The sequence below is a fragment of the Hipposideros armiger genome, unplaced genomic scaffold, assembly GCF_001890085.2.
Source record: "Hipposideros armiger isolate ML-2016 unplaced genomic scaffold, ASM189008v1 scaffold_239, whole genome shotgun sequence".
NCBI classification, from domain to species: Eukaryota; Metazoa; Chordata; class Mammalia; order Chiroptera; family Hipposideridae; genus Hipposideros; species Hipposideros armiger.
The window spans coordinates 1,014,257-1,027,576 of NW_017731589.1; the positions used below are offsets into that span (position 1 = coordinate 1,014,257).

The window sequence follows — 13,320 nt, forward strand, 5'->3', positions numbered from 1 at the left end:
ATGTTCATGGATTGGAAAACTCAATACAGTAAAGATGTCAGTTCACCCCAGATTGATCTTGAGGTTTAATGCAATTCCTATCAAAATCCCGACAATTTTTTTTTTTTTTTTTTTGGTAGACAAGAAAAGCTTATTTTACATTTTATATGGAAAGGTACAGGCGAAAGCAACCTTGAAGAAGAATGAAGTGGGAGGAATTACTACTCAATATTAAAGCTTACTCTAGAGCTACAGTAATCAATACTGTGGTATTGGCAGAGGGATAGATACTGATCAATGGAAACAGAGAATCTAGAAATAGACCCACATGAATGTGCCAAGCTGATGTTTGATAACAGTGCAAAAGCAATGGCGCTTGAGCAACTAGACATTGGTGAGCAAAAAATAAACCTCAACATTAAGCTTTACACCTGATACAAAAATGAGCTCACATTGGATTTAAAAATAAAATGTCAAACATGAAAATTTTAGGAAAAAATAGGATAATATCTTCGGGAACTATTGCTAGGCAAAGAGTTAATTAAACGGCATCAAAAGCATGATCCATAAAAGGAAAAATTAATAAATTGAACCTCATTAAAATGAAAATGTTTGCTCTGTGACAGATGCTAAGAGGATGAAAAGACAACCTACAGAGACAAGCTAATTGCAAACGCACATAATCAGCAAACAAGTAGTGGCTGGAATATGTAAAGAACTCTCAAAACTCAACAGAAAAAGAGAATGCCGTTAGAACATGGGCAAAAGACATGAAGAGACATTTCACTGAAAAAGATATACAGATGGCAAATAAGCACATGTAAAGATTTTCAACATCATTAGTCATTAGGGAAACAAAACCACAATAAGTGATTACTATACACATATTAGAATACCCAAAACAAAAATAGTGACAACATCAAATGCCTATAAGGATGCAGATAAACCAATCACTTCTGCATTGCTGTGGGGATGCAAAATCGTACCCCCACTCTGGAAAACAATTTGACGGTTTCTTATAAAACTAAACATGCCAGTGTCATATGACACGTCACTCGCACTCTTGGGCATTTATCCCAGGGAAATGAAAAACTATGTTTACACGAAAACCTGTATACGAATGTTCACAGCAGCTTCATTTGTTAAAAACCGAAACTGGAAATAACAGATGTCGTTCAATGGGCGAGTGGTTAAACAAACTAGTCATGAGTCGCTTAACAATGGGAGATGTTCTGAGAAATATGGTGTCAGGTGATTTCGCTGATGTGCAAACATCATAGAGTGCACTCACACAAACCTAGATGATAGCCTACTTCACACGTGGGCTAGGTGGGCTAGCTTACTGCTCCTAGGCTACAAGCCTGTACAGCCTGGTATTGTACGGAATACTGTAGGCAATTGTAACACAATGGTAAGTACTTGTGTATCTGAACACAGAAAATGTACAGTAAAAATACAGCATAAAAGATAAAAGTGGCACACCTGTATAGGGCACTTGCCATGAACGGAGCCTGCAGGACTGGAAGTTGCTCTGGGTGAGTCAGTGAATGCATGGTGAGTGAATGTCAAGGCCAACGATGTGACTGTACTCTACTGTAGACGTTATAAACACTGTATGCTTAGGCTACACTAAATTTATAAAATAATAGTTTTCTTCAATAAAAATTCACCTTAGTTTACTATAACTTTTTTTACTTAATGAATTTTTAAAATCTTTTTGACTTTTGTAATAACACTTAGCTTAAAACACAATCACATTGTACAGTTGTACAAAAATATTTTATTTCTTTATAGCCTCATTCTATACGTTTTTGAAAATATTTTTTAAATTAAATGCTTTTTATTTTAAACTTTTTTAATTTTTGAAAAGTGGGGTGGTACACAGTGGAAATGTCAATCATCTTAAGTTTTGAAAAGTCTGCATTTTAACTTCTTACAGTAATTTTAATATAATTAAAAAAAGAAATCCCTAATGCTGTTTATTCGGTGCACCACAGATTTCACCTATCATCCTGATGAGTTGTTTTGGGGAGGCAGAAATGGGCAGCAAGTGGGAGTATGTATTTCTGGAGGCTGTCAACTGCAAAAGTGGTCCTCAGACTAAAAAGTCCTGTACCTGTTACTGTAGAAGTTGGTAGAGAATAGAAATGGAAACAAATTAATGTGAGTCTCTTAGGTTTTATTTCACTTGATAATGGGTGTACAAGAGTCTACTAAAATAAAAATGTTTTTATCTAATATGCTAGTGAGGTTGAATTTTTTTCCACAGGGTGTTTTTATTTAGTAAGACATCTCATGTTTTCTTAGAAAGGAGCACAGTCACAGGACACTAGAAAAGGGAAGATGAAACTTCTCTGTAACGCACAAGGTGCATTTCAGGAATTGGAGGGCCTGCAAAGCTTTTTAGGTGTGTACATGAGTACTTGACAGGGTCATGAGCGATGGATTCGTTAATACAAATAATTTAAAGTTGGTGGTCGTCAGTTGCCCTTTCATGGTGATGTTTTTTAGTTTCAAGAGACTTATATGCCCAACTTAATTTTAGCTATTTCAGGCAGGCGAGGAAGCTAGGAGAAGAGAGGCGAGGGGAAGGGCTTGGACAATGTCCTGCGTGCAGAGAAAACGGGCTGCATTTATGATACGCCCTCCTCTCTCTCCAGAATTCAATTGGCATTTCAAGGCCGAGAGGTGCTGGGTTTTCCTAGGTAGGCCGTGTGCTGATTCATAATATTTTGCCTGCACATCATTGGCTTCTGCAGCCAGTCTGGGCTTACTTACTGGGCTCCACTGTGATGCGGGGTGAGGGTGGGGGGAAGCAGTTGAGTTTTAGTGAGAAAATGCCTGAAAAACATGGAGCCATTACAAGTATGACTTTTTGGTTGGTGAAAAACGCTCAATTATTAAGGTCTGTCTTACATAATTGTGCCCTGGTACAGCAAAACGCAGTATTTTGAATGACTATCAGAAGGGAAAACTTCAGCCCAAACACTTAATCATAAAACGACTGCCAAAAAAGCTTTCCGTTATGCACTGAGGTCAGACATGAGTTCACTTGGTCTTTTTTTTTTTCTTTTTGTAATCTTCAATAGGTACTGCAAGAAATAAATCAGCTTTAAATACTGGATAAGCAGCTCCTGAATAATTTAGTGTATGGAAACCTGCAGCTTTGATGTTCCCGCTGCCGTCTTCCTTCAGCACTGGTTCTGCTCTGCAAAGGCAGCGTGTGGGAAAAGGCAGGACGGGAACGTGCCCACACCAAGTGAGGCCACGGGAGCTGAGTGTGCTCTCTCATCAGCTTTCATCCTCACCTCTATGAGGACCCCTCCTGAGCATCAAATTCGAGCTGACAGCTCTCCTGAGCTCAAGACTCTCTACTGGTCATCTCCAGTTCAGCTTTCTGCAGACAATTCAAACTCATCCGTTTAAAACAGCTCCTTCCACTCTGTCACCTTAGTGTCCTGGGAGGTTACCCCACTTGTCTCCACCTCCGTGAGGGCTCCTTAGTTAGGCTTCTGCCATCTCCTGCTTGGTTGCTGGGTCAGCTCCAGTTCCTCCTGTCTGGCCCTTTTCTAGTCTATTTGCTACCCTGGAGCCAGTGACCTTTGGAAAACAGACTTGGTTTTGTTACTCCTGTGTAGAACCATTCTGTGCCTCTCGGGAACCTCAGGCATGTTGGGCTAACTCTGCAGATCAGAGCAGGGACCTGACCATTTTATTTCTTCACCCTCTCTTGCCAATTCCCTCTGTGTCCCCGACAGTAGAGCCTTATGCATTGTTCCCGCTCACTGCGCTAAGGGATTTGAACGTTTTGGCCTCTCTCCCTACTTCCCTGCCACTTACTTGGCTGGTTCCTACTCATTCGTTTAAGAATGGGTCTTACGAGGAGGGTTCAGTCTTCACCAGGCAGCCCTTCCTGATTCTCGACCTTTTCTCACTATTTACCTGGTGAATGGCTTCTCTCACCCACACACTTCCATGAGGCACTTAACACAGGGCGGGGGTTACTTTTCTGTCTCCCCTAAGTCCCATAAACTCTTTGAAGGGGAAGGATGACTCTGTTTGGTCATCTTGGTGTTTGTTACCTGTGCCTGACACATAACAGACATTCGAAAAATATTTGAGTGAAATGAACTGTTATGAGCAAATCAATGAAAAACATGGTGTGTAAACAGTTGATTGAAGAGCATAAACGGGTTCAGAGATGGTTTCATTCCTTTTATTCATGCTTTTCCTGGACCTCATTCCTATTTGGAAACGATTATACCCGCTTTCCCTTGAGCGTTGGAATCTGACATGATGAAGAAAAAAAGTGACTGCTAAGAAATCACGGCAGCCAACGTTTTTGTTGTAACAGACCCTCTCCGAGGCCTAGAGGTGGTTGCCACTCTGCTTTGAATACTGGCAGGGAGTTTTGCTAGACTAGCTCTTGCTGCCACCCTACATTTTTAGTTTCTGTTAAGTGACAACAATCGATCTCTTAAAGTGATGTTGAAATTTGATAAAAATTCAAAAATATAAGATATTTAACACCATAACCATTAATTCTTCTGATCAATTTTAATCAGTATGTTTGGGGAAAAGATTTTGTTCATTTTGATAACTTTTCTAAATAACAATTTCAGATGTTTTAAATAAAGTTAGTTCCTTCCTAACATTTTTTTTTAATGATTTCCTTTAAACAGCATTTATTCCACAGTAGCTTTTCAGAGTATGACAACCAATTTCTACAGTTCAACAAGTCAGTTGAAAACTTGTTTCAGAGAGAGTGTTAAATAGGGGCAAAGAAAACAGACTAAACCAAAAAAGTCCTTTTTGTCTAGATTCTTTCTGTTAAATTATCTTCCAACTTCCAAAAAGCAGACAATATAAAGATTTTGAAGACAGTCACTCAGCAAATGTTTAACATCTGCTGTGTGTCTTGAACCATGGTAGGTGGGTCAATAAGTCCACTATGACTAGAGATTCACATCAAAGATATGAAGTAGCAACCCAATATATACCTAGGGTTAGTCTGTTACCCTTTAAATTCTGGTTTTATGGAGCTCATTAGGGTTTGAAATAGGTATTTCTCTTGCCTTTCACAATTTAATCAAACTTAGTTTTCTGCTAATCGAAGTAGTTTATTATTAGGTTTGTGTTTAACATAACCTACTGGGAGCTAAAAACATCCTATTATGTTGACAACTCTTATTGTCCCATCAATACTTTGCAAATAAAAAAAAGTATTGCTCAATAAGGTTATTTCAGTCCTTAATGCAGCAAGCCGTAAACTTTGAAATGAGTTATATTTCTATGATAAAGCAACACAAAAGTGATGTAAAGTCACAAGGAAGTCTTTCTTCACTCTCCTCTACCCTTTCCCCTACATCGGGCCTACTCATTAACGCTTCCCAGAACAGATCATTTTTTTCAGCACTTTTTATTCCTTTATTTCTGGAAACTTTGGCCAGAAATTTGTGAAAAGTTACAGAAGCGACTGAGACAGACTACTTCCTTTTTTGTTCTGATTTGCATAGAGCAATCAAAAGGAAGCACTATGGTCAAGGTGAAATTAAAGGGACCTGCTGACACTTCCGTTGCGTCTTCTGCCCTTCGCTCTGGGGAATTCTGTGATCTTTAGTCACTATCTATGGTGTCATGTGGCTAATCAGGATGGATTAGGATGAACACAGAGCCAATTCAATGTAGACGTAGGACCTGGGTACCTCAAAATGTAAATCTTTTAAGAAAGATTGTTAGTGCCTCTTTTTTTTTTATGGTGATATAATTTACTTACAATAAACTGTATCCATTTCAAGTGTACAATTTGATGAGTCCACATGAAACCACCACTACAATCAAAATACAAAGACCATTTTATCACCTCAACAGTTTCCTTGTGTTCCTTTGTGGCATATCTCTCCTTCCCGCCATGGTCTCAGGCAACCAGTGACCTATTTTTTGTTACTGTAGATATTTTCTAGAATTTTAAATACATGGCATCATACAGTGTGTATGGAGTATTTCACTTAGCATAATGATTCTGAAATCCATTCATGTGGCTGAGGATAACAGTAGTTTGCTCATTTTTACTGCTGAGTTAAATGTGGACGTGCCATCTGTTGTCTAACCATTCACCTGTTGATGGACATTTGGGATGTTTCCAACTTTGACCATTGTGAAGAAAGCTGCTATAAACCTACACGGTCAGTTCTTTGTGTGGACATGTCTTCATTTCTCTGGGATAAACACCAAAGAGTAGGATGATGGGGTCATAGGGTAGGTGTATATTTAACATGAGAAACAGCCAGATCTGCGTACTGCTTGTACCGTTTTTACATTTCAACCAGCAACACGGGAGAGCTCCAGTAGTTTGCATATCCTCCTCAAAACTTGGTATGGTCTCCTTTTTTTCTTTTCTTTATTAGTTATTGCAGAGGGTGTGTACTGGTTTCTCATCGTGGTTTTAATTTGCATTTCCTTGAGGATGAATGATATCTTTGTATGTGTTTACTGGCCATTCATGTATCTTCTTTTATTAAGTGCATGTACAAATCTTTAGCCCATTTTTAGACTGGATTTCTTTTGTTCTTACTGAGTTGTGTGAATGTGGCAGGCAGACTCTACGATGGCTCCTTAACGATCCCCATGTCCCTGTATAATTAATTCTCTCTTCCTGCATGTCAGCTGGACCTAGTGACTTGCTTCTAACCCATAGAATACTGCAAAGGTTATGGGATATCACTGCCGTGATTAGGCTAGATAAGATTGTGGCTCCCTTGCTGGCTTTGATGAAGCAAGCTGCCATATTGAAGAGGCCAGAAGGCAAGGAACTGAGGTCCTCAGTCCAACCATCCACAAGGAACCGAATCCTACCATTAACCCCATGAGCTTGGAAATGGGTGAGTCCCAATAGAGCCTTCAGATCTGACCCTTTGTCAGACACACCTACTGTGAACATTTTATCCCATCTATGGTTTGCCTTTTCATATTCCCAACCATGTCTTTCAAAGAGCAAATTTTAAAAATTTTGATGAGATCTAATTTATCCTTTTATGGTTCATGCTTTTTGTGTCCTAAGAAATCGTTGTCTCCTCTCCCTCCCTCCTCCACCCCTCCCCCCCAAAAAACAAACAAACAAACTGTGAATGTTTCCTCCAGTGTTTCCTTCTAGAAGTTTTATATTTTGACTTTCACATTTAGGTCTATGACCCATTTTGGTTTAATTTTTTATTATGATGTATGGCGAGGACTGAGGGCTGTTTTTTTTCCATACTGATATCCAGTTGTTCCACATTCTTGTTGAAAAGACTTTACTGTCCCCATGGAATTGCCTTTGCACTTTTATCTACAGTCAATTGGCCATATACATGTGTGGGGGCGGGGTCTAACTCTGGACTCTCCATTGTGTTCACTGAGCCCCCTATCTTTCATCATGACCACCCTGTCTTGCTCTATGGTTAAGTCTTGAAATCAGATAATGAACATTCTCTACCTTTGTTCTTTATTTTAAAAATTGCTTGGGTTTCCTCCAAGTCTTTTGTACACTCTTCAGAATTTTAAAACAGCCTTCTGGAATTTTGGCTGAGATTGCATTTAATCCGTAGATCCACTTGGGAAGAATCCGCATCTTACAATATCGAGTCTTCTAATTCATTGCCATGTCGTATTTTTCTGTTTATGTGTGTCTTTGATGTCTCTCACCAATCTTTCATAGTTTTCAGTGTAGAGATTGTTACATAGCTTTTGTTAAATTTATTCCTAAGATCCCATGTTTTTTGATGCTCTTGTAAATGAAACTTTTAAAATTTTCATTTCCCAATTGTTTGCTGCTAGCATATAAAGATACAATTGATTTTTGTATATTAGCCTTGTATCCTGTGACCTTGATAAATTTACTTGTAAATTCCAGTGGCTGTTTTGTTGATTACTTAGGATTTTCTACATAAGAAATCATGCCATCTAGTGCCTCTTACCTTTACTTCTTTACTTTATAGTTTTCGGATACTGCATAATTTTAGCAATACTTACATGTTTAGAGTATTATGCATACCCCGGTTCTTCTCTAAATGTATTATATTTCTGCATATGTAACACTATAAACAATGACAAAGTAGTTTAAGTTAAAAAACCCCCACAAAACTATAGCAATTGCATAGTGCATAGTGCAAAGCAAAGGAATACCCTGGGAGGAGGGCTTCCTGTAGGAGACAGCCTGGGGCAGATTTTGAAGGAGTCAAGGAATGGAGGGTGTTTCAGATGATGGCTAGGACAGAGGAAAAGCTGATGCAAAGACATCTGCAGGACACAGCAGACAAATGGCCTTTATCTGAGAGAGGAGTTCTTGTGGAGAACTTAAGGAAAGGCTGGTAGAGACTACCGGGGGCTAAAAGAATGGAGTTAGATTTCATATTGTGGGATAGAAGAAGTGAACATAAATTTCCTCAGACTGTTTTTGGCAATATAAAAAGATTCTAATATCTGTGTCGGGTGGAAAGGAGGATGGAGATGGGACAGCCTGGAATCAGGGAGAATATTTAAGATGTCTTTACAGTGAATGTAAAATGTGACAGAGAAAGTCGGAGCCGTATCGCAGAGAGAAAAACAGTTTGGACTTGGTATTTCAGTGGATTAGGAAATGAATAGAAAAGAAACTAGAGTAATAATTAGAAAGAGAAGCATCAAAAGAAGTCTTTAAATACAGTCATGAAGTCTTTATGGGAGCAAAAGAAAACCAATAAAGGAAAGTTGACAGGATCACAAAAGCTGCACAGTGTGGCTGTAAATATCATTCAAAAGCTTCTTGAAATTATACGCTTATGTATCAAAGGCTTTTGCCAACACCTTTCTATTGCCTAGGCTTCAACAACCATGGCTGAGTCTTAGCATTCTACGCTGTTTTATAATTCTCCTGAAAAGAATGCAACTTGAAAATTAAGTTTAGATGAACACTGTTTCCCTGTAGTGGTCCTAAATAGTGCTTAAATTTGCTTGTTTGTTTTTTAAAACTATCAGTTATAAGACTGTTTCAAAAAGCTCTATGATCCCCAGCAACTCAGGACCTTCCCTCTCCCATTCCTTCCCCAACTGAGATCAGCCCCTTGTGAGCTGGTTATGGTGTCTGCTTTTAGGTGGAAGGCTCTTCGCAAATGAGGTGACACAGGTTCGGGAGTGGCCAGGAGAACAGGGGGGCATAAACATGACTGAAACCGAGAGGGGACTTGGTCAGGGTGCAGAATTTTAGGTTTTAAAAGCCGAACAATGGCCGGCCGAGTGGCTCAGTTGGTTAAGAGCTCGCTCAAAGGTTTGAGCTCTGAGCAACAGCGGTTCGATGCCCGGCCCAAGCTGAGCTGCCGTTGAGCTGCCAACAGGTGGCAGGATGGCTCAGCTAAAAAAAAAAAAGCCGAACAATTATCTAGAGGTGACTAGATATTCACTGCAGGATCTGTAGCACGAAGGGGCAGACAGTATCATTTTTCTCCCAAACCTTTACTGTCCTCTGTCTGGTATCTGAGAAAGTGCCAGAGACAGAAAACTGACGCAAATAAGGGGGGAGGAGGAAGGTGAGAGAAGCTCGGGATGTGGTATCGCCGTTGCTGAATTCACTCATAAAAATGAAATTATCCCCAAATTTAACCTGAGGAGAGTTGTCCACATTTCAGGAATTACTCAGGAAATACGTGCTCAGGTCACTTCATTTTTTCTGCTGCTGTGCTGTTTCCTTGGGCCATTTTATCAGTGAATGAACTGACAACGGAAAACTCAGTCTAAACCTGACATCTTAGCAGCACTATGCTGTTGTGGTGAAGTTAAAAAAATGTCAAGCACCCATGGTTTATCACGGCCATAGAGAAATAGAAACGTGTGGTCCGATGAGTCAAGAAAAACTGGGACTATCTAACAGTTTATGAAGGATGACAATACAAACTACGCTTCCTGACGATGAGAAAGACCACCACTTATTTCATATGCAAGTAGCTGAGTCCAACAATATATTTCGCTCGGCATGAATCTTTGCAGGCTGTGATCCATTTATATGGTCTGAGTATAGAGGTCAGTCTTGGACAGTATGTGTGAATAAAGTCAACGTTTGTCTTTTGTTGTTCCCTGGTGGAGGACAGGAAGGTGACTTAATTGTACTGGATCGGTACTTTGATTCAAGTAACATCATAGAGTTCAAAACCCAAGCAGGGGTAAAAAAATCTCAAAAGGGTGTCATCAGCTGTTACTTCTTTTCATTAAGATTTCAAAGACTCAAGGTCAAAACATGTGACCGGAGCATAGAAAAAAAATGAAGAAAGCAAATAGTGCCCCTGGGTATCAGGGTTATTCTGATCTCAGAGCTCGGGCCCTTCTCCCCTGGACAGTCCTGGTTCTGAGTCTGGCTCTGCCACGTGGGGGCTGTGTGCTCAGCATGTAGGTCTCCAAGCCTTGTGCCCGGGTGTGCTGTGTGCCTGGCACCTTCCTCTGTTCAGGCCAGGTGCCCATAAATGATAGCTGCTATTAATGTGGGGGCTGCTGTTGGGCAAAATTTAGAGAACGTGGGTTTCACAGGTAGGCCTCCATTTGAACAATGTCTCCACCATTGACTAGTTACGAAGCCCCAAGCAGATGACTTAATTTTTCTAAACATTGATTCTTACTTAACCTGCAAAATGGAGATAACGGTATCTCGTGCACAGGGCAGGCATGAGAATTAATTGAAATAGTGTATGCTTGGCCCGTAATAGGCATCAACAAGTGGGTCTTAATTGAGTCCCTAATTCCATCCTCTGCAAACCAGGCAGGACGGACTGTATCATGTTGTGAGAATAGGAAGTCAAAGAGCCTGCGTTTGCTGTAAGAAGTCAGAGGTGCCGAATGCTTGATTGTATTTGTAAAGAAAGAATAAGGAACTATGTTCTACTCAAAGAACCGTGGGTGCATTTGTCCCACAGATCTCGGAGCATCTATTGCCCTCTGCATTCTCCAAATCCATTGAAGATCATTTCAAGACAGAAAATGACATTCCCATGAATTATCTGCCGCCGAATGTGCCTGATCTGATTCTGTATTGGGCTAAGACATGCGGAAACACTATAAAACAGGGCTATCCCAAACACACGACTGAGGGTCATGTTGTAAAATAATTGTAACGAAACCTACAGCTGGTATCGCGAAGCCTCTGGAACAGCGTGTTCAAGTCATCCCATCGAGGTTATTTCTGCTATAGACAAGGAAGCACTGGACACATGCAAACCTAAGGCACAAGTTAAATGCAGTCTACAGTTTACCCCTTTTTCTTTAACTGTCCATGTGTAAGATTGAATAAGAGGGCAGGCAGAGTGAAAACAAAGCCCATCTAAGGACACGTGTCCTGACAGCAAGAAGGATCACAGGTTCTTGAGCCACAATAAGACCAGGCCTCTATCCTGAAGATAATTTCTTTGATTATTTCAGCATGGAGCGCTAGATGCAGTCTCTTGGGGGGCATACCAAGAAACACTCTGAATGAATTAAGTATGGACTTTCCACTAGCTGTGTTAGAATACATCAAACAGAGCTAATGGAAAGTAATTTCTGCCATTCATTCTTACATTCTGGAACAGGATAAAGCATACTGATGTTACATCCCAATTTCATATCATTAAATACGGGTAGTGAACATATAAATTGGTATTCGGGGATCCCCCAAACCCATCTTTAGTTGCCAGACATCATAAAACTGACAAGCCAGATTCAAGTCCAAAGCAAGGGCAGATCTTACCAAGGGAAAACTCTTTCTTTTCCTGCTCACCCTGCTCCTCAAAGGGGCAGCTGAGTCTTGGGAAGGCAAAAAGCTCGAAAAACCTTAGGGCCTCCAGGTACAGAAGTCTCTCACACCCAGTTTCTTCAAAGAATTTCATCACCAATGAGTAAATCTACTGAAATTGCACTAAATATCAACATGACCTCTATCCGATGGCTTGGGTATGTTATACCAGCCCTCCAGGCTCTATGTATCTGTCTTTTACTGTATCAGACCCAGCAGCATGCTTTATAATTTAAACAGGGTAAAGTAATAGTTAATGTGGTATGACCACCAAATTTTATCAAAGTGAGAATTTAAAAATGACATCCTCTGGACAACCAAACTATGTAAATTGAAGGCAGGGGCCTGATTATAATATTAAGTGAAAAGCTAAGTTGTTAAGCAGTTTCACCATTGTCTACATTTATTATAAGTCTATTTCTAGATTTGCGTATAAAGGCACGACAAAAGCTAAGTATATGTATAAAAAAAACAGCCAAACCACAGTTTAACTATCTTGAATAGGTAGAACTGTGGGAGATTTTTTTTTCTTTATGCTTTTCTTTTTATAACCAGAGGACTTTAAAAAAAAATTGTGATTGTGGTACAAATACACTTAACATAACGTACCTTCTTAACCATTTTAAGCACACAGTTCGGTAGTGTTAAATGCCTTCACACTGCTATGCAACCAATCTCCAGGACTTCTTCATCTTAGAAAAACACTGTGTTTGGAAGAGATCATCAAATACTTCTCCAAATTAAATTTAAAATTAAATGCAAGGGAGGTAAATGGAATGGCTTAATCAGACTAAACCAAGGTAACTGAGTCGCCTTACCAATTTGTGAATGAACACTTTATAAGCAACGGGATTTTCATTTGCTTTTGATACACTGGGAAGAAGAAATCATTGGCAGAAACGTAGGACTCACCAGAATGTCCTCTGTGTAGTTCCTCAGAACCACCTGCTTCAAAGTCCCTTTTTCTGAATAAAATAGATCTCTTCTTTCACCATGCTTACTCAGGACCCAAAATAAAGACGATTTAGGGTTCCGCACCAAGACTCACAAAAAGTGGGAAAAAGTTTATCACCACACACAACCCCTTGAAACAGGGTTCCCCCAAAGCTCTGCTGGATAATCTGGGTGGTCGGTCACTCACAAACAAGTTATGTGCTCAGCTCTCAGAAAGACACCGGACGAGGCTTGTTCTAAGCTTTCCACCATTCTAACAGCTCATTTCTACTGGGTCCTTAAGGGGACACTAGTAACGCTGGTGTTACGTTTTGTGTCACTGTTGTACCGGTGACAATTCATGAGCTAAAGTTAATGCTTTTCTAAGTGCTATGAGTTAGGGTACAATCCTGATTCGGAGCCCGAGGAATTCCCATCTAAATGCAAATCAAGACAAGCCCGACAAGAACGCATGAGAAGGTTCAGCAATTTTTCCACTATCTCAAAATGTTCAGCACCCCCGCCCCCAATGCATTTCCATACAACCGTAGTGGTAAAGAATGGTTCCTTGTTAAGATCAAACCATGCTTGTTTTCTCCCCCACACCCGCAATTATACAGGTAAAGGTGCTCAGAGCC

At 40.0% G+C, this 13,320-nt stretch overlaps 1 protein-coding gene across 4 annotated transcripts in view; it reads right to left on the bottom strand.

Annotated features, from left to right (window-relative positions):
• PRKAG2 (protein kinase AMP-activated non-catalytic subunit gamma 2) overlaps positions 1–13,320 on the bottom strand; it is a 234,990-nt gene that overhangs the window by 68,119 nt on the left and 153,551 nt on the right. For all 4 annotated transcript variants that reach the window (XM_019655404.1, XM_019655403.1, XM_019655405.1 and 1 more), the window contains one exon: positions 10,982–10,988. In XM_019655404.1, coding sequence (XP_019510949.1) covers positions 10,982–10,988 — 7 coding nt within the window. The remainder of the gene's footprint in view (positions 1–10,981; positions 10,989–13,320) is intronic.